A 25,305-nucleotide genomic window follows, 5' to 3' on the forward strand; every position below is an offset into this window, starting at 1 on the left:
CCACTTCAGGAGCAAGAACATTTAGAAGCCAAGAGCTTTCAATGTACTTGATAGAAAAGGAAAACACACAACTCCAGGATAAATTCCAAAGATCAAACTGCTTTGGCTCACTAATGTGAACTTCAGATCCAGCACTTCTTCTCTCCTCAATCAGAATTACTTCAAGCATTCTCAGATTTGTACCAAGACCACTGTACTGATTTTCACCCAAAAGGCTCTAAATATTGTTTTCTCTTAATGGGATCCCAGAGGCTTGCTAACTGTTCCTTTGTGCCATAATGCCTAAAGATGGAGAAGCCTTAGATTATATGTGAAGAGTCAGTGTAAAACAAACAACTATGTTTGGACAGTACATGGCCCCACAGACTCCCTAGTAAAGGCAAAGAAAATTGTCAGTTTATACTTTCTGATAGAATTATGCTCTGCAAAGGGAGGAAGGAACAAATAACCCCTGGCAGATTTGATCATAATATGACCCAGATTGACAATCTTGGTCAAGAGCTATTAAGAATAAATACAACACAAGTGTGTGCATGCATAGAAACGTATGTGCTCTCTTACCTCAATCTGCATTGTCTTCGGCTGGATAACATGGATTTTGTTCTTGTAGCCACACCAGACTCTATCATAGACCACAGCCATGCAACGGATGGAGTGGTGAGTGTGGCCAAGATCCATCAGGTGGTAATTACTGAGATCCCACTGACCATCTGAGTTAAAAAACAAGTGTGGAAAGATGCATCTCCTCCATGACATGTGAGCATACAACAGAATCCTCTACCTTTCTATATATATCTTGGTATACAGGCTTAGCTGATACTCAAATGCTCAGTTTGCTTATGTCTGTGACCTTCCTATGACTCCTGTTTCAGGCAAAGCCTTACACTTATGAAACGTAACAATACAGTTTAGTTTGATGTCCGACAGCACTCAAATCAGGCCAATTTAAACATCCTTTATTGCAATGAAGTGAACAGGCTTCCCCAACAAGTACAACAAAAGCAGTGAGAGAAGAGGGAAGACAGCTGAACAAAACTATGCAGAAACTTAAAAGGAAATGGGCCATACAGTCCTTGTGGTGGGGCTTCCTCACGTCACAGACCTTCAACATAATTCCCCCAATGTGTTAAATCCAGGAAAAGTAATCAGATCTCCCTTCTTCACTCTTATTTTTAATAACCCGGCAGATATTGTGTCCTTCACAGACAGGAAGCCTCTATGTCATGAAGCTTTATCTTATTTCTGATGGGAACAATTTTGATGTGTCAATGGTCAGGCTTGAGCTCATCACAAAGGCTGAATCAAAATTTGAATTGCACAAGCCCAGAAATCTCTATATTTCTGCTTGCTTAATGAACTGCTACTCAATGAATAACTAAGTTCTTTAGTCATAGTTAGCAAATCTCCATGTGCTGTCAGACGTGAACATAGCTAAGACTGTTCAAGCCATAGGGAAACAAAATCCACAGCAGTGAAGAGGACCAGAAATTGAATTTACTAAGTGTACCTCAAACAACTGCACAGCATATGTATTCCTGAAAGTGTCACATTTACTCCACATGTACAACACAGTACATACACATATTTTTGTTCAGAAAAGCTCAAGAAGTGGTGTTAGAGTACAGCTGAGATGGTTTAGGATATCAATGATGTGTTTAATAGCCATGTGTTTTAACTCGGTCTTTGTACCCCAGTAGCCAGCAACTTTCTCACCTTGGACGAGCGTTTAATCCACTGCTACACTTTCAGCCAAACTTTGTTTTCTCTATTACATTGATTCTTACCTTCTCCACGATGGAATATGGCTAGTGTTCCATCTGCCAGAGCAACCAGGACCCTCCCTTTCACATGCCTGAAATAACAGAATAGTAAATACATAAAAAATGCAGCAGAAATGAGGGACTCAAAAACTCTTCCTGCCATCCATACACACCATCTTTACATAGTCTCCAGAATTCCCAGTCAGTTTAGCATTGCAGGAACATCCTGCAAGAGGTCACACCTCTTACCTTCACTGCAGTAAGATCATCACATCTGTGAGTTTTCTGTTGAGGGAATTCTTCTCCTTCACAATACAAACACCACCAATTTCAACAAATTCCCCCTAATTTACCCCTCAGTGAAATTTTGCCTTTCTCCTCCCCACTTACTTCCTCTTGATATTGCCAGACATGTATTCACTGAATCAGGTCAGGACTACAACGGAGCAGAAAAAAGGACTGATATGAGGCTTTCCCATTACAAAAACCTTGGGAAACTTCTCTCACAAAACAAAGAAACACTTAGGAAAGCAAAGAAGAAGTTGGGGCTGCCACATCTCTTGGAAGTGTTCAAGGCTGGGAATGTGGATGGGGCTTGGAGCAACCTGGTCTAGTGGAAGGTATCCTTGCTCATGGCGGGGAGTTGAAACAAGAGGATCTTTAAGGTCTGTTCCAACCCAAACCATTCTCTGATTCTGTAAATCTACAACCAAGAGCTGATAATACCCTCTAAAGCATCACTCAGGCCCTAAACCTTCTCCTTCAGGTCCCTTGGAACCCACACTTACACCAGGCTCAGCACAGAGTCCTTCAGCTTTATTGAGTGCAGACACTTCTTCCAGTTGGACACAGCCGAGTGCACGTAAAGCCTGCGAAAGAGGACAAATTGGGGAGGGTTAGCAGCAGAGCCCCACACCTTCAGCCTGCTCAGGTTTGAGTCTTCCCTTCTGGTAGGAAAGGTGGAGGTGAGGTAAGAAAGTGATGTTAAATCCCTGAGACTATGGTGAGCTGAGCAATGAAATGAGGAATAGAAACCTTCTCCAGAAACAAACAATGAACAAAAGGTGTGTGGACTTGAAAAATAGAGCCCAGAGCAGGGACGTGACACATAGATCTGCCAGCCCAAGGGGAACACACCAGCCATTCTGAGCTCCTAGCCACATGGTGGGGGCGGCACTGGTGCAGGTCCCAGCATCCCTGGTTGACTCCTGATCTGGCAGTGTTGTGCTGGGCTCCATCTTCAGCTGCCCATTCTCCCTGAAGAGGCAAAAGAACGGTGTTAGAGATTTAGCAGCAGCAGTGCACAGAATGCCCACCTAGGCCCACAGCCTGGCACTCACAGACAGGTATGGGCCCTTGAAGGCACAAATCGCTTCCTTCTCTGGTAGTTTTCAACTGCAAATCTGCAATTTACAGTATTTCCTTTCTCCTCCCCTTACAAAACAACAAGTACTTCAAATCTACAGACCCCAACTGAGTTTAGCAAGACTATTACACAAACAATATTTTCTCTGTTCATTTTCAGCTTCAACAGAAGCAACACTGGCATTCAGGAACAATCTGCATCCAACACTTCCACCCTATTCTTAAGGCCATCACATCAGCATTGTTTGTCTTAAGAACTTTTTGAGTAGTGAATACACTTTCTTGGTTACTTTTACAGCACATCAAAGGTAGTCTGATGTGCTGTAAAAGTAACCAAGTAAATCAATCATAATTTCTACACACATTTGAGTAAGCTCTGTCAGTAAGAACATGAAGTGTACATGTACTTTGGGAGATCTGCCTTAACCACAGGTCTAAGTTCATAGTGAGAGGTCAAATATTTTCATTTTAACAGCTGACCCAGTCAGTTGCAGGCTGAGCCATGTCTGTTTTCATGACATTCTTTTCCTTCCCTGTTATCCCATCTATAAAATTGCTTGGGCACAAAACTGATAGAAGTCTGAACTTTATCAGAAGCTCAGGCTGCTTCTCTTATCACAAAGCTTATGAAAACAGATCAGTAATAGAACAGAACCATTATTCTGACCCCAGCTCACCTACCCGTTCTGCCTGAATGCCTGGGCTGGGATAGGGTCTGTGAACACATGCTCAGTGAGGGGCCCAGGCCGGGCCTGCGTCAGCTCTGCCTCACTGGCACTGCTTTCCGGTACCTCTGTAGCCTCTGTTGCCTCCTCAGTAGACTGAGACTGGTTGATCTTCCCATTGCAGACAGGAGCCACCTCACCTGGAGGACAATGAACAATGTGAAACCTGCTGAAGAATCAGTTGGTGAGTTAACTATACAGGTATCAGGTTGTCAATTCTTTGATTTATCTTTCCTTCCCAATCTCAATCAAGCCCTGAGCCTGTGCCACAGACACAGCAGCTCATCAGGTATCTTCTCCCTGGATGGGAAACAGACACTATTTTAAAGTGAAGCATAATCTATGACTAGCACAGCACAGCACTGGAAGGGCTCCAAGGCTGTCACTACAGTATGGAGTCAGCAAGGGCAGCAGTATGATTTGCATGTGAGCTTAATTGGCTTCCCAACACTCACGGAAGAAAGCAATCAGAACAGCAGCACCTGTAGCAGGGCAAACATCTCACATGCCCAAAATACTCTACTGTATGACTCCTGCAACCAGGCTGTAGCATGTGAATCAGAGAAGAAAGGAGGGCTCTAAGAAGAAATATACCAAAAGGGCCTTTGGTAGTCCTGTATCGTAGTAACAAAATTCTGGAGGCCTCTGAAGTGCTTAACTTGGAGACAAGAGGATGTGGCTGTAACACCATGAGCTCGTACAGGATAAGCTGTAATTGATATGTCACTAAATTTTACATCCCAAAACTTACTCTGTCCCTTGTCCAGAACAGGTGTGTCCCCACGCGAGGAACAGTTGCTTCGTGGCACATTGCAGCGGGTTGCACAACCCACCAGCGTGATCCCTGCCAAGACACCATCTGCTCCAGCTGACTCTTCGGGATTCACATCCCCCTCCAGGAAGATCTCGCCTGGGGGATAGTCACTCTCACTGGCCGCTGAAGGCAAAGAACAGGTTCTCATTAAATCAAGCAATCACTGCTAATTTAATGTACTCCTGAGGTCACCCTCATGATGGGAGATTCTGATCCTTCAGGGTTCACCACCCTGGGGAAGCACCACACCCATCCATCAGCAGCCTGATCCATGGCAGATCCCCTCATCCCTAATATCAGTATCCAACACAGGTACTGAGCCCTTCCATGCCCGACAAGGCTCACTCCTGCTTTCAGAAAACAGCCGATGTATACCAAAGCAAAGACTTACTGAACACTGAACAGGGAGAGATCTCCACAGAAAGATCCTACAGGAAGGCAAGATCTGGGTTATGATTTTGGGAAACAATTACAGAACACAACACAGCCCAGGGGTTAGCTCCCAAGTGAGGACATCTATTACTCCTCAGTGGGGCAGGGACCCTGTCAGACCCCAGCCTGGGCTGCACTCACCGGGGATGCTGGAGATGCAGAGTACATGAGCGTTGCAGACAGTGAATTGGTCCACCACTGTGCCAGGCTGGTTGGCATCAATTATCACAACTTTACTGGTTGACAGCGTGCTAGTGAGGATCCAGACACGGCTGGATGTGGCATCCATCTCATGGAGCTCCTTCGCCTTTGGGAGAGCAGACACACATTGGCATGATCAGCACTTCTCTTGGATCAACCTGAGCTTAACAGTGCTTGGCAACACTTAGACATGGTGTAATTTATTTTAAATTATATATTCTATTCTACAGTAGAACTATAGAAGAAATTTTTCTTTTTTATATTGTTGTCTAATCAGTTATATTTTTATTAATTTGATTCCATTAATGTTACTGCACTAGTATCCAGAGCACTGGCCAAAGAGCCTGTCTGACTCCTTAGGGCAAGAGCAATGTGGCCACTAATTTTTCTGTTGAGATGTCTGACAAATGTATCGCTGAAAATTCAGTCATCCAGAATGCTGTGAGTCTGGGATGCACACAACTGATCAGCTTAAGCAAGCTGGTCTTGGGAGAGTATAAGGCAGCAATATAAGACAGGTGTGGAGAAAAACCCTACAAACCAGACAGCATAAAATGCTGTATGATTATCTGCAAATTACAGCTTGGTTCTTTAAACAGGAAAAAAAAAAGAAAAAATCACTTCATGCTACCAAAAACCAGAATGGACTAAATCTCAAGAGGCCCAAATGGACTCACAGACCATGTTCTTTTAACAAAGCTTTCCCTGAATGTATTTATTAATTTACAATGATGAGGGCTATAAAATCTTCCTAGCAACCTCAGTCAAGCATTTCATTGCCCTTGTTATTAGGATTTTATTCAAAATTCCAAACGTTTCAAAAGCAAAAGTTGGAAAACTTTATACTGGGTGATTTGTCCCAGATCACACCTAAAGTTACAGAAGAGCCAGCACATCACAGCACAGTCCCACAAGTACAAGAACATTTTATGGCATAGTACAAAGATACTGAGAGAAGGGATATGGTAGGGATGAAATGAAAAAAAACATCAGAGGGAAAAAAATCCACTTTATTTTCTGACCTTTTTTTTCTCAGGAGATGTATGGTTACTTTTGTTGTTGTCACCTTCCACTTCCCTGTCACAGGTGAGAGGATCATGCCCAGGATCTAGTTTCTGCCCATTCCCAGGCTCCTGTTCCAAAGGTCTCCATCCTGAGAGATTTACTCCAGCTGCACACCACAGCTAAGAAACAGAAGCAGGAATCTGAACTAAGAATTCTGCAGGCTCCGTGGTGTCTTTGAATTTAGGCACCTTTGTGGAGAACTGTCAAATGTCAAACATCTAAAATATTTAGTTGGAAACACCAGATCTTTATGATTTCTACTAGAAGATATCCGGATTGATAAGAGGTAAGGCAGAGGATCTCTACCCAGCAACATCACTGCTTTTTAGTCACTGCAGCAATGCAAGCCAGGACATGACAGATGTTTAACGTGTTCAAACTGACAGAAGACAGGTTAAATGAGGTATTAGAAAGAGATTCTTTCCTGTGAGGGTGTGAGGGTGGTGAGGTTACCCAGAGAGAAGCCTGTGGCTGCCCCATCTCTGGAAGTGTGGAAAAACAGTCTGCTGGTTTAGCTCCCAAATAAGCAGTATTCTGAAATCAAATCCAGCTAACCTCCTATAAATAATTTCCAGGGAGCTTTTTAAGAGAATACCTGGAAGAGGACTACAGAAATACTAGATTTACCCAAAACCTTAAAGAAAAGATGCCGCACAGAACATTATCTAAAGATCACACCTAGAGTCTTCTAGAAACAACAGCATAAAAATTTTCTTACAATTTAACCATCAGGATGACTTCTAAAAATCATCTCTGAATGAAGTAATGACAAACTGACTATTTCAAAACAACCAGTTACAGCAGGTAAGTCTGCCAAAGATGACTGCTTATACCCAACTGCAATTCTACTCAAAACATTCAAGTATTAATAGATATGGCTTCACAAAAATCTACTCCAGATAACACTTGCCTGGTTCCAATGAATTCTGGTCAACAGTAAAATCTAAGGAGTGATGAAATGTGTTTTTACTTTCACTTGGTCATTTTCATGAATTTTTATATTAGTTTCCATTACACCTTGAGGAGTCTTAGCAAAAGCATTAGAAGCATAAAATGTTGCTGTTGTTGATGAATTGTCTCAAAATAAGCAAAAGATGTCAGGGAGCAGCAGGGAACCTAGCAACCAGAACCAGCTGAGAATTTTGTCTTAAAATACTTTTTCCTACATTCACTACAAACCACCATTCAAAAAAAGGAAGTGGAAGATAGAATTTGGAATATATAATGTCTAAATAACAGAGATTGTTGTAAAAATGGCAGGTTTAGTGACCCAAATCCCTTGCTTATTTCATGTCCCCTTTCTGGACTGCACGGTAAGCTGAAACAACATACCTTCATAGTTGGGTCCTTCTCTACTAGTGGGCGACAATATACAGGCACAGGGACATTTTTCATGCGAGTGTCTTCCTGACCACCATTAGGGCTCAGCTAGGGGGAGAGAAGACAAAAAAGACAGTATAAAGCTGCAAACACCGGGATACAGCAAGAGAGATGGAATCAGTGTGACAGAACCAACCAGAGGTGGCTGCTGCTGAGGCTTCCTATCACATCTTGTGTGAAACAAGAGTCCTTAAGGGGAGAGGAGCAGCACACCCAAGACACCATCTCACAATCATCAGTGCCCCAGTGATGGCTCACAGAGGCTACACATTGCCCTGCTGAAAGAGAAAGGATGCTCCCTGCAAAGACTCAGGACAACTAGCATTCCTTTCCATCATGACAGTTGGACTTGATCTTAAAAGTCTTTTCCAAACTTAATGCCTGTATGGCCTGAAACCTCCAAGCCATGCTGCCAGGCTCCTCTCTTTCAGGAGGTCTCTGACCAGTTAAATGTGTCACAAGCCAACAAATGAGGCTGGTGTTGTTTGATTTTGTGTTACTGATGGGAAGAAGTGGGCATAAACTGCATTTGGTTTTCATACTAAATGACTGTTAAGTTCTCAGAGTATAAATGAAATAACTAATGTTCCAGCCCAATTATAACAAAAGAAATTTAGTTTAAAAATACCTGGATTCTGGTTTAGGGCACTTTTGGTTTAGGGTACTTTTTGGTTTCAGTACTTTCATGCAGAGGAATCAAAGTCCCTCCATTGACTTTGGTGGAGATATACAGAACATCACTTTGGTCTGTGATGGCCTACAATTATCATACAAACAAAATATGCACATGGTACATCTAAATTAAATAGTTAATGACTAAGGTCCCTAGTTAATGACTAAAGTCACCTTCCAATCAGCCTGTCCAGAGCATGGTCCCTACCTGCTTGTACTTGGCTGGGAGGCTCCAGCCACAGGCCTGCAACCGCCCATCATCGTTCCGCACGTGCTCCCGAACCTGACGGTACTGCTCTCGCTTCTGCTCACGGCGTGCCGAGGACGTGCAGTCACTGAGGAGAGAAGCACAGCGTCATCCAGCTGATCATTAAAGAGAGAAACTGAGGGTGAAGGGAGTGTGGCCAGTATCAGGGAGGGCACACACAGCAAACCAGACCCAACTGTGAAAAGAGATGTAGGGAGTCAGAGACAGAAAAACTGTGTTGAGAAACAGACACAGGCAGTTCTGACCCATCACCTGAGCAATGTGGCAAGCCAAGTCATTGTCATCACCTCTTATGATGTTCCAAGAGCCCTTCAAAAACAGGTTTTAGAGAAGGATGGCACAGCATGACTGTGAGATGTCATAAGAGAAAAAGACGGAATAAGGGCAATGGGTATCTAAAAAGTTTAAATTTACCCTTCTACAAGATCCAGTGTGTTTTCAACAAATCCTTTTTATTGTAGAAGTTATCCTACTTTACCACCACATTCTCCAAAGTCCTTCCATAAAAACACACTCCATGTGGAACCAAACAACCAATGCAGAACACATTGTGAAGTCATGTAGAGCACTGAAGAGTTTTGTCCCTTCATCTCAGCAACACAAAGAATTTGGGTAAGACTGTAGTAGCGATACCCAGAGGCTCATTTTTAGCATGGTTTAAATTAAAACCAACTACTGGAACTTTAATGTGCTGTGGAGAGAACTTTTATCTTCATTTAAACCCCTTGTCAAAAGGGTTGTGCAGACATTTCATTCCTTTGTCTTGATGCTGCCATCACACTCCACCACAAAAACCCTCCTTCATTCCATCCCAGTCTGCAAATACAAGTGCAGAACTATTGTGGGGCCACCTGGAGCTCCCATGGTCCCTGCTGAGATGATCCATCATGGCCTGAAAAGCCATGGATACTGTATGTTTGGAAGGACAAGGTTTGCTGAACCCATCCATATAGTAACTGATGAGTGAAAGCTCAGGGAGATAAGCCACAGAGAACAAAGACATACTAACATCACACAGACTGTTTCCAAAGTGGAAAACAGCTTATTTCAAACACTGCTGTTCTTTGGGAGCGCTGCAGGGGAGCCTGGCTTGACACACAGCCCTGTAACTCACTCGTCAGGGAAGAACTCGAGGGTGCGGCTGCCGGAGGAGATCTGGCACATGGTGTGGCTGCGCCGCTGGCTGAACCCCGCCGTGGTGGGAGACTTGTAGTGGATATTCACAGAGGGGTAGGTCCTCTTTGCTGGGGGAGGACTGGAGGAAGAGCTGAACAGACGGCTGAAGCTAGCGACAGAAAAGGGCCAACAAGTAAGAGAAAAGGTTCCTGGGGAGACAAGCACCATAGATACACAGAAAGGGAAGCAAGAGGTTGGGATCAAAGGCTGCAAGCCTGTCACAAAAACTGCTCTACTTCAAACTCAGACCTACATTCTTGGTTTGATTGGCATAAGGTGTTTTTAGCTTCCAGAAATAGGTACCTTCTAAAAACAGCCCTTTATTACAACTGACTGTGAGTGTGTCCTCATAAACCAGGACAGAGTATGAAAGTTTCCATTCCAGGATACTCATGAACTTTTTCAGCTTGTGAAACAAAGTCAATGAGCATGGTCAGATTTGATTTTAACTCCACTAAGGACAAAGGAAGCCCTTGAAGGCAAAAGGGTTAAGTGAACAACCCTTTTGGGGATTGAAGGCAAAAGGGTTAAGCCAACTTCTATCTGACATTAATTTCAGAGTCTATTAAGTTGTCTGAAGTAGAAATGGCAACACTCCCTGTTTTCTTAATCTTGCATGAACCACCAAAGAACTTACAACTGCCAAATGGTGGATTTCTTCTTCTCCTGCACGGATGGGTGCTCACGGGAAGCTCTATGGACAAACACAGCAGAACCAAGTTAATTTCTGCATCTCTGCCAAGCATCAGGTCATTTCCATCAAGGAAGCCATGTTGAAAGTCAGAATTCATTCTAACATGTTTCAAAAGACACCAGGGAATGGGACATGCCCTGGTCTTCAATGCAAGCACATCCAACCACTTTAAGTAACAAGGCTCATGTGAAAGGCAAGTAAGTGTGTTTAACGTGATTATCAACTCCCTGTAAAACTGTCTGCCACAGACAGTGTGGGAACTACAGAACCTAGCACTGGAGTCACTTCAAGCCGTAGCCTTTATAACTCATCATTCAGAAGCAATACTCCTCCCTAGAGCTTCTCCCAGATTAATAAGCACACAAGAAACAAGCAAGACAAACAACTGTCCAGTGTCCCCAAATAAAGGTGGTAACACGAGATTTGCAGCCCAGGTTCAGGAACAGGAAAGAAAGAATTGGTATTAGAAGAAAAGCATCTACAGTCTGGAAAACTTCCAGTACTTCTCAACCCTGTGTTGGTAGGGGTTGCATTGACCACAAGGTAAAACATGAACAGGTTCTGTCCTAAACAGGAATGTTACCCAACACCCAGCCTCACCTGATCATCTCTGTCCACCTGACAGCCTCCTGAAGCTCCATCAGCCTCTCCTTGTACTGGTTGCGCTCCATCAGGACCCGGGCCATCTCCACACGGGTGAAGCGCCGGCGCTGGGCAATGGGAATGTTGTCCTGCAGAGGGGAGGAGCACTGCTTCAGCCAACAAAAGATGGAATGGGATTGAGGTTAGTACCAGGCACGTCAGGGACAGACACATACTTGTTAGTTCTTCTCCTGCCCTGTTTGATTTCATCCCCATTTCCCACTCCCCATATGAGGAGATAATTCAGACAGTGAGCTCCAAACTATGGCCATTGGACCTCCATGGGCTCAGCAAACCCATGCAAACTAGAATGAGAATCACCACCAACTTGAACACATAACTCTCGCATACACAGACCTCAGTGTGGGACTATTGCCAGCAAGGTGCTTTGATAGTCTGCAAGGAATGGTAAGAATTGACAGTGGTCTGTTGGTCCAGAAATTTGGAAACCAAAGATTCAATACATAGCAAAGCCAGTCACAAGCAGCAGGGAGCACCACATAATGCCACCTGCCCTCTCAGGAGGACTGCAAGGAGGTTTTCTGTTAGTACAGATGGATAAAGGTAGGATACAGGAAACTAAGGAAACACCTTTTCCTCTTTGGTGACACAAATTGACCTTCCAATGAGGGCAGAGGCAGCTTTGGGTTGGGAACAAAATGAGTAAAAGTCTGTTTTGTCTCTTTTGAAAAGTGGAAAATGAGAACAACATGACTAAAAAAATATCTGCCCAAAATAAAGACTGCAAGGGTTTCGGGAACTCATTACTAGGAGGTGGCACATGGTTGTGCTAGACTGTGGCAATTCCCAAGCTCAGCCTGGCTGGTAAGTGCTGCTGAGAGCTGGAACAGCACAAATTAACCAAGCCCCTCTCTAGCCTCCCTGGACTTTGAATCAAATCTGTATGACTAGTCAAAACAAGAACTGTATAAACAAAAAGGAATTTGTCAATTATTTTTTAAATTATAAAAAGAACCAGACCTCCTGTCCGTTCAACTGAAAACAAATCCAACTCTCTTTAGCAGCTCATGAGCACACCTTGAAAATGTTCCCATCTACCTAAATTCTCAACAAACCAAGTTCACTCCAAATAAGTCAAGATATCTAGGCTAAAACTGAACCTGTCTGATACCTTGTGTAAGAAAGAAATAGTAACATGACATAAATAAATGTATTGAATTCCTTGTCCTAGCAGGGACATTTACAAGGAAAATCTTGTTACTGCTTGATTTGCCTTTTTTTTTCCAGCTACAGTTGGTCTTTGTTGAACAGCCTCTATCCCAGTCAAAACAGTTTCAAGAGCTGTCCTAGAAGAACAGCCCATGAGCCTTCTCTGCCTGTACGTTGTAACACGCAATACTGGCTTATTGAAAAGAATTAACAAGAAAAACACAGCACTAAGACATGGTGGTAGTCACTCCTGCAAAGCTGACTGTGTAAGCTGGATTTCAGTGCATGATGTCCTCACAGCTACATCTTCACTGCCTACATGGGGACAGGCTCTTCTGGAGAAGCCTGACAGTCATAACACCCTGAGAGAATACACACTGCACACTAGATTTTGATTCTAAATTAGGATGGTATTGAGCAGGGCAGTGCTCTAGCACTCAGCCACAGAAACTACATCCTGCACAGTCATACTGCCACCGGGTCGGCTGCTCCTCTGTGCCAGATTCTGGTTTGAAAGTTGTATGAAGGGATTTAATGTTCATCAGCCACAACCCATTCACCACCCTTGCCCTCATTGCTAACAAAGGTACATCAGTCTGCATCTCAGGACTCATACACATGAAGCAATACAGGTAAGTAAATCAACCCCCTTTCCCCGCAGGCATTTTAGTAATGTCATATACCAATTCTGTACAGAGATAGCTGCTTACATCCTCCACCTCCTCTTTGGGCTCTCGTCGGGCAACAATTGCTTCAGATTTCACTCTAGGAAACAGGAAGAAAGGGATCAAAACAGCAAGTGACTCCATGGCTGGCTCTGGGAATAGAACCAGCTATGGGAAGTCTGGCTGCATCCATCACCATGTGTACCAAGTGTACAAATTCTGAGATGCTTCTCTGGCATTTTCCCTCCCTCTTCCACCACATTACTCCGAAGAGCTTCATCGACCTCACCCCTTATTTTTCAAACATTTGTTGTGAGCACCAAAATACTGACCACTGGAAGAATTCAGCCAGTTTCTGTTTCTGAACCAGCATCTACATTCAAATATTTGATGAGAACTGAGCCATTTTCGATAGGGAAAATTCTGGCTTAAATGCTTCTGCTGGACTGCTTCTGGTTTCAGCAGATTCTCTGATTCTTTGTGATTCAATACAGTTAAAAAGCCCCTAACATGAAGAACAGTTTCCCAAAATGGTAAAGAACACCAAACCCTGATAAAAAATACTGAAAGTATTTGAGTGCTTTCAGTTTCTTTGAACTCCTACTTTATGAGGCACTACAAAAGGCATTTTAAAAATCTCCCTGCTTGCAAGACTACTTTCATTTCATACATTCTGGACAATAAAGAGACCAGTCTGTGTTATTCTTGGTGATTCTGAGCTCAGACTACAGAACCTTCTAGATTTCAGCTGGATAACAAACCCTGTCCTCTGCCCTGAGCACCTGCAGTCATGCACAGCCAACCACAATGGAACAGTTCTGCTCTGAGTTCCAGGAGGCAGTTTTGTGTGTATAGATGTGAAACCATCCCAGGCTTTGCTGGGCAGTTGGGCTTTAGTTTCTCTAGTTTGAAAGGAAGATATAAATATTCTAAATTCTGATACATACTCCTGTATCAGAATTTAGAATCTCTTCTGCCTCTTCTCAGTCTTAACATGAGCAATGAAACAATTACTGATATAGGCATTTAAATATTTCTTGTGCAACTCTGTATGAGCTCTTTCAGTAAATGAATGGGCATTTACTTCTCTCACAGCTAACCTGGCTGCTAGGAGGATCAAGTTCTTGGCAGTTTCCTTCAAAATTATTGGTCTTGAAACTCCCCTTATTTGGGTGGTTTTGGTTGTTGTTAATTGGTTGGCTTTTAATTGCAAATTTACACCGTAAATGCTCCACTCCAGGGAGCCTAGGTTTGGAGCTGCTCCTTCAGAATCCTAATCCTGCCTTCCTGTGCTCTCTAAAGTACCTTTGAATGACAATGCTAATCCCACGAATGAAACAGCCAGGGTAAAACAGAGGAGGTGGGTTTACCACTCTTCACTCCCAGTTCCTTGGGGCAGGGGGGTAATCACTCACCTCTTCAGCTCCTCCTCCAGCTCCTTGACTCTGGTTTCTATTTTGGCTTTGGCCTGCTTTGTTGCTTCCAGTTCTCCCTTCAGCACCTCCTGCTCACCAGACAGCTGGTCCACCTTGGCAATCAAATCATTCTTCACAACGTTCAAAGCATTTCTTAAAGGTGTGAAAGGGACAATAAGCAAAAATGCCCCAAACTAGCAGTTGTCCATAAAAGAGATCTTTAACTAAAGTCACAGATGCTATTAGGAAAGTTGAAACAAGTGTGTTTAACAATTCAGTCCAACTATGACTCAAAGGAAATTAAACTTTGGGAAGATGGAGCTCCAGAAGAACAGAGAAGTCACCATAATTGTTCAGGACAATTATGCATCCTGACTAACAAATCAACCTCTCCTTCGGATGACGACAGAACACTGAAGAAGGTATATGTAGAGCAACCTATCTTTTTTGGCAGAATGAAAGTCTGAAATACGCCCTTCAGAACTGCTGTCATCTGCAATTGAGGATAATTGCAGATGATGGCAATAGAAATACGCATTTCCAATCAGCTCCAAAACATCTTACATTTATAAAATCAGTAGCTTCCCATCACAGTAGGTTCTCAGCTCTCCCCTGGGAGTACTTGGCCTTCCTCTTCCCATCTCCTCAACTTTAATAGCTGGTTTGCCAGCTTTTCTCAAAAACCAGCTTCATTACATTGTCTGCTTCTCCTCCATCAACTATGAAATATTTAAGAACTCAACAATGATTTTTTTTTTCCTAATGACAAACCTTGCAAATAAAACCTTATTATCAGCAACATCCTCACAGAGGCTCAGACCAACACATGGATTCCCACTGAATTTAAAGCCTGAAACTTATCTCAGATGGCATCAGGCCCTACCAGCACGTGCCTAGAGGCTTTATCCAAGTGTCTGCAGAAAGGAAACAGCTAGGAAATAGCTTAGGAGAGCAATTCTTCTTCTACAAGTGAAGGAACAAGTATTCAGGACAACCAGTTAGATAAGCAAGTGAGAAAGGAGTTTTGGCCAAGACCTACTCCAAGGTGACATCTTGTTTATAACCAGGCAGGTAGGTCAGAGAATGCGACAGTTCCTTACTTGGTCTCCAGCAGCTGAGAGTTCTCCAACAGCAGATTGCCCACTTCTTTGCCCATTCCTGAAAAGAAAGGCCAGGTAGTTTTCACCTGCTCTCCTAGAAACATGCAGCTTTTGTGGCACTGCCTAACTTACGCCTTAGAAAAAGAAATCACTTTTGTTAGCCTTCCCTAGATTCCTGTGTCCTGTGTGTAAAGTGGAGTGTCTCTACCTGAATGACCAAACAGCACCAGCAAAGACACCCATGTGTCCTGTAGAGAATCCAAACTCAGATCTAGCTTCTCACCCCAGTCTACACAAACCTCTTTGGGAGGGACAGAGGGGAAAGCTTCACTAATACCAGTAAGGGAAGTCAAAGCAGGAACTCCTGATTCAGCCATGAGCTATTGCAAACAGTTTTTATCATTCCTCACACAGAACGAAGGTAGACTTTATGGGTTTTTCACAGAGGACAGCAGAACACTGTCCAAGTTGCTGTCCTGCACACTAGTGATTTTCTTCCTTTCTTAGTATAAGCCAAATTTTCTGTTTGCATGATTTGGGATCATGGTTGTGATGAGTTTCATGCACATGAAAGGCTTCCCCATTATCGACCATTTGCTAGAGCAATTTCAATAGGACTTCAGATTGTCCCTTGCTACACCTAGCTCTAACAGCTTTCTCACAGATGTTTAAAATGTGATGTCTTGGTTCCACCACTTCAGACCCATAGTCAACATTACAGCAGACACTCTGCACTTGCACTTGGGCATCCATGTACAGCTGCAGTCTGCAGACTGGTTTACAAGAACACTGACACATCTGGGGCTAAGAGTGAAGGTTGAATTCAGTATTTCATAAAACCAATGAAATTTAGGGACCAAAAGCACATCTGGATTGTTTCCCACTGCCGGGGACTTGCTGAGTCCCAGGGTCTCTGTCTTATAGTGAGGAACAGAGGCCACCTGAGAGCTGAAGGCAGAGAGGCCTCTCCCTGTTGCAGGACAGTGCTAAGGGGTGCAGCTCATATCTCACCACAGGTCCCAGAGCATGAAGAAGTCTCCCCACAATCAGTATTTGTCCTGCCCTCTGAACTCTCTCTTCTTTCATAGCAAAGACATCAACAGTCTTCATGATACGTCATTTGCTGATTAATTAGTATTTGCATAAAATAAAAACAACACAAACTTGAATTAAACAGAAGTTAGAGGAACATGGCAGGGCATGAAAAGTGAGAACACACCAAAACACTCCAACACACAGATCCTCTTCCCACAGTTAAATGGGATGAATTTATGATGACAAAAGCAAATTCCCAGCAAGAATGAGTAAGAAGCAGCATTTTCAAAAAACTTTTGAAAAATCAATGGCAGACAATTAATCACTTTGATGTTTCAGGCCAATGTGTGTCAGAGAATATTCCAACACACAACAGCGGGAAACACTAATATCAATGCAAACTACAGTGTGTTTTGGGTTGGTAAGGTGAAGGATCCATAGCCCTTTTTTTGTTGTGACATGCCGCATAGCAGTCAGAAGACTCAGAAGTCTTCAGTTCATTGAATTTTTTTCTTGCTTATTTTTAGTGATTTTACAAATAATCAATTAAATATTTAGCCTGTAAGCCATAACATTGGCACAAGAACATTAAAGGAACTGAAGAACATCAAGGGAAGAGCTCACCCGCACCTTTTTGGATTAAATATTTTTCCTTCATATTCTTGAGTCATCCCTCTCTGCAGTTGTTTTTGGGAGACAAAAATTCTGGGGAAGAGGGTGAGCTACCATGCCAGAACTAAAGGCCACACAGCATTCCATCAGTATCCTTCACCACAGCTTCTACTTTTGTGTGATGCAGTGACAGCCCAATGCCTTAACCATCTAGAGGTCAGAAAGGCTCCTCTGGCAATAAAGAACAAGAGGAAGCCTACAAGAGCCATGGAATGGCACCACAAGATCATCTTGCACAGGCCGTAATGGGACAGCTCCGCTCATGGGAAGAAAACTTTCAGTTTTCAACCCTTTGGGGCATGGAGCAAAGGGAGGTGAGGTCTGGGCAAAGCCCTGTCCAGCAGAGCATCTACACCATATTCATCTCACAGCCAGGCAAAGTGTGAAGCATCAAAGCGGATAATCAACTACAATGAAACAGACCAGAATCCCCAAACCACCTCTACAGAGCAGCTGCATCCTGCTTCTTGGAGAGGTGCCACCACCACAAAAAACCAAACCAAGGTGATGCAAGACATATGGATGAATGATGAGTGGATAAAAGGAATGCAGAAAAAAATGCACAAAAAAAAGAGAAGAGAAGAGAAGAGAAGAGAAGAGAAGAGAAGAGAAGAGAAGAGAAGAGAAGAGAAGAGAAGAGAAGAGAAGAGAAGAGAAGAGAAGAGAAGAGAAGAGAAGAGAAGAGAAGAGAAGAGAAGAGAAGAGAAGAGAAGAGAAGAGAAGAGAAGAGAAGAGAAGAGAAGAGAAGAGAAGAGAAGAGAAGAGAAGAGAAGAGAAGAGAAGAGAAGAGAAGAGAAGAGAAGAGAAGAGAAGAGAAGAGAAGAGAAGAGAAGAGAAGAGAAGAGAAGAGAAGAGAAAAAAGAAAAGAAAAGAAAAGAAAAGAAAAGAAAAGAAAAGAAAAGAGAAAAGGTAAAAAGGCCTTTGCCTTACCAAAGAAATCATCCCGTACTATGAGAGCCATCCCATACGAGAAAGGGAACAGAAAGAGATGGGGACAAAGGGGAAGAAAGGAAGAGAAAAACAGCAGCCATTAAGTACCAGTCTGTAAACAGCAAACAGAGCAACTCGTCAGCACATGTATAGTGTGTACACATGATGCTTGGTAGAAAGTTATCTTGTTCTGCTGCAGCCTGACCTAACAGGGACTTTACTTTAGAGTGTCACAGAACGGTTTGGGTTGAAAGAGACCTTTAAAATTCATCCATTTCCAGTCCCGTGACATGGGCAGGGACATCTCCCACTAGACCATGCTTCTCTAAGCCCCACCCAACCTGGCCTTGAACACGCCTAGGGATGAAGCAGTCCCAGTTTCTCTGGGCAACCTGTGCCAGGGCCTTACCACTCCAAGTGCAAAAAAAATTTTTCTTATATCCAATCTAAATCTTCCTTCTTTTGTTTAAACCATCACCCCTTGTCCTATCACAACAGATGTCAGGATAAGCTTGAGATGACCTCATCTGCTTCCTTCATCTTCATGATTTTCCCTGTATGATACATCCTTGAGTTTCCCATCGCCACAACAAAGGCAGGTCAATAGACATTGTGAAGAGGATGAAGAAAGGACAGTAGCAGGGGGAAAAACACAAAAGGGGGCTGAGTATCAAAGCCTTCGTCTGACCTAAAAAGGCCCAAATCCACCTCCACACTGCAACAAACTCCAACCCAACTTCAGTGGGAGGTTTTCTGAGGAATGTTCACACAAAATGTGGCTTACAGTAAAACTAGTTTGAATGAGAAGAAGGGATGATGCCATCCCTTTCTTGGTATCGTCACAGAGCCCACACTGAGCAGTGCCGGGCACAGGGACATGGCAGAGCTTGTTAGCACATGACACTATTGCAGCTGCCAGGTCACCACCTTTACTACAGGGCAAATTTTACCCAGTTTGCACTGTAATCAAGAGAGATTCCCTTGACTTCAACTGAAATTGCACCAGGGCCCAAGCATATTTTTCAAGCAGGTGCAAACCTGATGGCAGAGCATGGCCCTAGGGCAGTGAGCAGCCTCCCCCAGCAAAGGACAGAGCCATCACCCATCTCCTGAGACAGAAAGGCAAAGTTTCCACCAAAGACAGAGGCTTTGCCACTCTAACCCATCACAAAAGTGTCTTTAATGTCACTACAATACCCAAAGGGGGTTGTTTTGCACCAGGTAACCCCCCACAGCCACTGGCACATGAAGGACTCCTCACAGCACAGGCCATGGAGATTACAGTGGGATCCTCACTCAGTCTGTGCCCACTCGATCTCTGCTACAAGTACCCTTCTTGGCAGAAAAAAAGCCCTTTGAGCCCCAAGACCTTGAGTGACAGGCTAGTGCAACACTGTGGACCAAACCTGCCCACAGCCACAGAAGAGAAAGTGGGTTGAAAGGTGGCAGGAATGTGAGCAGAGCAGGGACCTCCTGCTGCAGGGACCCACCAGTGTGAGGCAACCAAGCAAAGTGAGGTGGGAGAAGTCTGCAAAGCCAACTGTGTTTGGACAAGAGCAGGGGAGTATCACACGTGTATACCACAATATCCGACCTCAAGCAGAAAAAAGAAACAAGGAGAACTGAGCAGGAGATACACACCTGAGAACTCCCCTATGCGCCATGTCCAGCGAAGCACAGAGAGACAAGGGAAAAAGGAAGTGAAAAAGGACCATCAGTGACTAAAACCAACAAAATCAAAATTTTGTCAAAAAAAATTAACAATGATTCAGCCATTTCAATGTCAAAAGGCACGAAATAGTAAGGACAGGACCTGCCATAGCTGTTGATGGCATGACTCTACATATAGGACAGAAAAAACCCCAAGGAAAGGTAACCCATGGTACAACTGCAGCCACCCACCTCAGCTATCCCCAGATTTCCAGATTTGGATCTGAGGCAATCAGATCTTCCTGGACTGGGTAAACCTTTATTATGTCTTTATTTAGTCAACTACCACTAAATGCAGAACAGCTCATTCCCACTACCTCTCACTTCCCCTCACCCTGCAATTTTAACAACTGTATCTTCTGACCATAACTGTGCTCTTCAGTGACACTTCAGCTTGCAAAAGACAACTGATTGCATTTAAAACCTTTTTTTTGTATAGTGTAGCACTGGGACTTAGTTTGATAATCTCATTTCAACTTCTGTACACAATACTGTATATAAACTAACCACTAATAACACTGCATTTCTGTCTTTACTACAGACCCTCTGCTCTTTAATTTCCAAAGCAAATATAGTTGGTTATCCTAAACCTGAATCACAGAACGGTTTGGGTTGGAATGATCATCCAGTTCCACCCCCTGCCAGGGGCAGGGACACTTTCCACTATCCGATGTGCTCCAAGCCCCCTCTAACCTGGCCTTGGATACTTCCAGGGATGAGGCAGCCACAGCTTCTCTGGGCAATCAGCTCACCACTGTCACCACCCTCAGTAAAGGGCTTGTCCACTGAGCACACCCACACTGCTGTGATCGTTTGTGTCTGGAAACACCTGGGATAAGGAAGAGCAGGAAGGGGGATCTGGTAGAAGGGGAAGCTGAGAAAAGGGGAGATGGGAGAACAGGAACCTACCCAGGATCACTTGTGATTAACAAGTGTATATGCAGGAAAACTGCCAACTAGTGCTCCCAAGTCTGTAGGAGAAATAAGGGAATTTGGTTCTCAATGTTCATTAGTAAATAATTGTTCTCACTCCACATTTTCCTCCAGAATACTTCCTATATCCCATGTATGTAAAGCAGTATTAGAGGCCAGAGGAAACCCACATGTTTTGTGGGTTTTATTCAAAATAATAAAACATGAAGAGTGCCAATTATGTACCAGGAATAAATGGGATTTTCCATTACAGAATCAGACTTGACTGCCAGCCAGTGTTCAAGGGTAATTTCTATAAGTCCTGTTCTTAAGGTCATCTTTAATTAAATTTCTCTTTCTTTAAGGAACTGAGACAAAAAAAAAAGAGAATATTCTTTACATATTGACTGCCAAGTTTTGAGAGACTGGAGGAAGTAATAAGTCTTCACTTAAGTGAGCTTAGAGTCATTCATGAATTTGATTTACAGAAAGAAGCGAGCTCCAAACATGACCTAGAGGACTCTTTCAGCTTGTGTATTTTGTCCCTATACCATGTTCATAAAGCACCATTTCCTCTTTGTCTCTGCAGACTCAAAAGTACAGCACAAAGAGAGAACATTCTACTGAAGAAAAAAGGCAAAATTTTGGATTATGTTGACAGATTTTTGTCAGCCCTAAGATCTAGCCCTTTGCTTCTATCTTTACCAGACTTTCTTGTGTGCTTTCTATAGTGCAAAGACAAAAAAAAGTACCAGTCTCATTTGCTGTTGAGAGACACAACCCCTGAGATCTCTCTGTGCTTCCTCTCTCTTTACAACCAGCAATGTTTGTGTTCATTTTAAAAACATCTTTATGTACCAAAGTCAGTGGCCAGAACTCAGCAAAATGATTAATTAGATCAATGTTGATCACAAAACAAGGCATAGTCCATCTCCCATATTTGAAAAGGAACCAGTCATCCTATTTTGCTGGCCTGCCATTGGATCACCTGAAAGGGTTCTGCATCTCTGCTCAGGCAAGAAAATGGTCCCAGTACAGAAATGTCCTCCTTGTACGCCATGCTGCAGTCTTCAGAAACTACACTGTGATCTTCAGGGCCCATGCTTACATGGCCACTGTTCAACAAAGTCTTTGTACATTTTATTGCAAGACGTAACTCCAAGCAACAGACATCTCAGAAGTGAAGCACCTTTGACTTCATCTGAGACTGTAGTGAACAACCATGCAAGATTTGGGCAAAAAAAACTTTTGGCCCTTTGAAAAAAACAGTCTGCATTTCTTGCTGATCACTGGGTCAGGCTACAGGGTAATCCCAAGGGGAAGTGGATTTCCAGAAGGCAGGCTTCCAAAGTGGGAAGCACGTTGTCTGAAGCTGTTCATACACCGAGTAAGTAATTTTCCAGAATAGTAACTCTTCCAAGCCAATAATATCTGATACCCCAGTCATTTTGGGGGGGAGAAAGAAAGCAGCAATTGGCACAGTGATTAGCAGACAGAGTCGCAGAATCAACTGAACACTCCTTGATGAGGAAGGAGTGGACAGGATGACCAAGATAAAGCAGATATTCAACGGCAAGATTATCCATGGTTTTAGTGTTTTGATTCTGCTAGGAATACAGCTGCTGATAATGTATGAAGCTGGCTAACTAAAATTCATTCCACAGCTTTAACCATCACATGTAGTTCCTACTGTCAACCTTCCCTTTAAGCAAGAGCCCCAGCCCTTCTGCAAATGGCTACTAGCATCCAGGGGATTCTCAAACCTGGAAATCTTGCTTTTCCTTCAAAATTCTTAATTTTGTAAATATCTGCACAGACTGGCTCCCACTGCAGGCAGAGTAAGCCTGTGTGCTCATCCTGAGTCTTCTGCAGATATTTTTTTTATTCTGGCAATCTTGAGTTGAAGATGAAACAATAAATGATTTTATGCTTTAGGCAATGGCATGAGGGCTCTCATACCTGCTGTATGATTTTTAAAAAAACCAACCCAAACCTACTCATATCAAAAAGCTATTGCGAGCATTCTCATGATGGTCTGATTCATGTTCTTAATTCCAGTCACACTATTGACTATAATAGTACTGTTTCAGATACTTGTCCTTCATCAAACAAGAAGTAATTTATTAACCCCTTTCCAGTTTTCAGTCCGCATCTTCAAGGTTAAGTTTTTGTCTAATAGGACAAAATCTATCTCCCCTGCAAAAACGTATGCTTTTTAAAGGTCCTGATACAAGACATATCAAAGCTGATACAAGTACCTTTGTAATTTGGGCAAAGGTGAGCTGCTGCAAGTCTGAATGACACATTTTAGCTCATTCTATTCTGGACACATACACAGAACTAAACTTACAAGATTATCCATAAGCAGATCTATATCAGTAATCACAGAAAGGAAATGTTCGCTTTCAGATCAGATCTCCTGCCACTAAGTACACATAACGCCTTGTTTCTGGAGTCCTCATGGGTCCTAAGGCTCCTTAAAGCAAGCAGTAACATGGAAAATGAGCTACACTGTTATAACCTCAGTCAGGTACCCTTGTCGTCTGAGTATTCAAAGACCACTTATACTGTCCTGATGCAGGAAAACAGCAATAATTAAAAACATGCTTAAATTCTGTCAAAAAACAAAATCTAGATACTCAGGAATCCAATAGAAAAAGTATAGAGACGGCTCAGAGTGCTCTCTGAGGCAAAGTTGCTTCTCTGACTGCTGCAGGGTCCCAGTCAAGAACACAGAACACAGCCTGCCTAGAGGTATTACAAACATCTTCAAAATCAGCTTAAAAAGTTAATTATTACATCTCTTAGGCTGACTGCAAAACAGTAAATACTGCATTACAGACCATAAGATTTCCACATAATTTAAACATCAAAAACTTAACCAAATGAGTTACTTTCTTACAAATTTCAAACAACTTTTTCTCTCAGTATAAAATTACTGGGGGAGGAATTTTCAGCCAGAAGCAGAAGAAAAAAATTTTGTCTTCAAATTATTTGTGTAGAGAATCCTGTAGAAAAAATAACTTATGCACTAAAGACAACCCAAATAAAAGTTATCTAACAGCTGAGATTATTTTCTAAATTATCATGACTGTACTGCAGGTACATGCTTCTATCACATGTATCTCAATTTCCATGCATTCTTAAAAAAGAGAAACATCCAAGTTCTGAAAGAAAAAGAGAATTTAAATGTTTCTAGAAGCTTAATATGGAGTCATTGTACCAGAGAAAATAACAAGGTTTTACCTAGCAAATCTGCTCCTTCATCAACATCTCCAATGACCTCAGAGCCTGCTGTGGAAAGTTCATGGTACAGGGAGTCTGTGTTGATGCCAAATGCTTTGTTCACAATCCCCTGTGTTGGGCTGTTGTTGGAAGCAAAAAAACAGAAGGAATCTTGTTACTTGGCAACATTTAAGCTCAAATATTTATCTTTGAAATACTGAGCATCTCAGACTATTGCAATCAAAACCCATCTGTTCACCACTGAATGAATCAGGAAGCGAACTGAGTAAAGAAAATAGCATGTGTTATTCCCCATATCATAGACTTATGAAATTATTTGGGTTGAAAGGGACCTTAAAGACCTCCTTGTTTCAACCCCCTGCCATGGGCAGGGACACCTTCCACTATCCCAAGTTGCTCCAAGCCCCATCCAACCTGGCCTTGGACACTTCCAGCCAAAGCTGCTCTGGGCAACTGGTGTCAGGGCCTCCCCATCCTCATGGACAAGAATTTTTTCCCAATATCTCATCTAACCCTGCCCCTGGCAGTGGGAAACCATTCCCCATTGTCCTGTCCCTCCAGGCCCTTGTCCAAAGTCCAGCTCTCCTGGAGCCCCTTTAGGTCCTGGAAGGGGCTCTGAGGTCTCTCTGGAGCCTCCTCTTCTCCAGGCGGACTCCCCCCAGCTCTCCCATCCTGGCTCCAGAGCAGAGGGGCTCCAGTCCTTGAAGCATGTCCATGGCCTCCTCTAGACTTGCTCCAACAGCTTCATGTCCTTCTTATGCTGAGGACACATCTATCATCCACAACCTCAAAGCTCACCCAGATCATTTACTCTGAAGTCACACAAGTTAAGGACTATTCAGTATTTCACAGAAAAATTTCACATTGCAGAAAAGCTCAGCTTTGACCTGTCAGATTCTGCAAGGATTCCCATGCTCCGATCAATCTAGATAAAAACCTCAGACAGCAGTAAGACCAAATAAGAAATTCAATGCTGAAAACAGCAACAGCCTTTTTACTTGGCCAGTCAATAAGTGCAACCAGTTTTGTGGGAACTCTGCACATCACTTCAGATGTGAGGAGTCCCCCGAGACCACATCGAGAGCCGAAACCCCGTCAGGGGGCTCGGAGATCTTGGCATGATGCCCGGAACACTTGGTGGCTGGATTTCGATCCTGCAAATGAATTGCCAGTTTGGTATGAGGGCTGGAAGGTGTCACAGGTTTAAAGGGTGTTTTTATAAGGTGCACACAGGGTGAAAATATAAGTTTTAAAAA

At 43.1% G+C, this 25,305-nt stretch overlaps 1 protein-coding gene across 22 annotated transcripts in view; it reads right to left on the reverse strand.

Annotated features, from left to right (window-relative positions):
• MAPK8IP3 (mitogen-activated protein kinase 8 interacting protein 3) overlaps nucleotides 1-25,305 on the reverse strand; it is an 82,929-nt gene that overhangs the window by 7,968 nt on the left and 49,656 nt on the right. For 4 of the 22 annotated variants that reach the window (XM_031060468.1, XM_031060467.1, XM_031060463.1 and 1 more), the window contains exons 9-27: nucleotides 24,050-24,168; nucleotides 19,823-19,834; nucleotides 18,182-18,199; nucleotides 15,545-15,602; nucleotides 14,445-14,597; nucleotides 13,048-13,129; nucleotides 11,153-11,304; nucleotides 10,496-10,552; nucleotides 9,797-9,967; nucleotides 8,623-8,749; nucleotides 7,695-7,790; nucleotides 6,320-6,481; nucleotides 5,238-5,403; nucleotides 4,602-4,787; nucleotides 3,807-3,990; nucleotides 2,898-3,017; nucleotides 2,549-2,629; nucleotides 1,785-1,852; nucleotides 562-710 (exon numbers count right to left, since the gene is read on the reverse strand). In XM_031060468.1, the coding sequence (XP_030916328.1) occupies nucleotides 562-710; nucleotides 1,785-1,852; nucleotides 2,549-2,629; nucleotides 2,898-3,017; nucleotides 3,807-3,990; nucleotides 4,602-4,787; nucleotides 5,238-5,403; nucleotides 6,320-6,481; nucleotides 7,695-7,790; nucleotides 8,623-8,749; nucleotides 9,797-9,967; nucleotides 10,496-10,552; nucleotides 11,153-11,304; nucleotides 13,048-13,129; nucleotides 14,445-14,597; nucleotides 15,545-15,602; nucleotides 18,182-18,199; nucleotides 19,823-19,834; nucleotides 24,050-24,168 (2,161 nt within the window). The remainder of the gene's footprint in view (nucleotides 1-561; nucleotides 711-1,784; nucleotides 1,853-2,548; nucleotides 2,630-2,897; nucleotides 3,018-3,806; nucleotides 3,991-4,601; nucleotides 4,788-5,237; nucleotides 5,404-6,319; nucleotides 6,482-7,694; nucleotides 7,791-8,622; nucleotides 8,750-9,796; nucleotides 9,968-10,495; nucleotides 10,553-11,152; nucleotides 11,305-13,047; nucleotides 13,130-14,444; nucleotides 14,598-15,544; nucleotides 15,603-18,181; nucleotides 18,200-19,822; nucleotides 19,835-24,049; nucleotides 24,169-25,305) is intronic. The other 18 variants (XM_031060458.1, XM_031060456.1, XM_031060469.1 and 15 more) reach the window with 13 other exon arrangements.

Source organism: Geospiza fortis, unplaced genomic scaffold (assembly GCF_000277835.1).
Source record: "Geospiza fortis unplaced genomic scaffold, GeoFor_1.0 scaffold114, whole genome shotgun sequence".
NCBI classification, from domain to species: Eukaryota; Metazoa; Chordata; class Aves; order Passeriformes; family Thraupidae; genus Geospiza; species Geospiza fortis.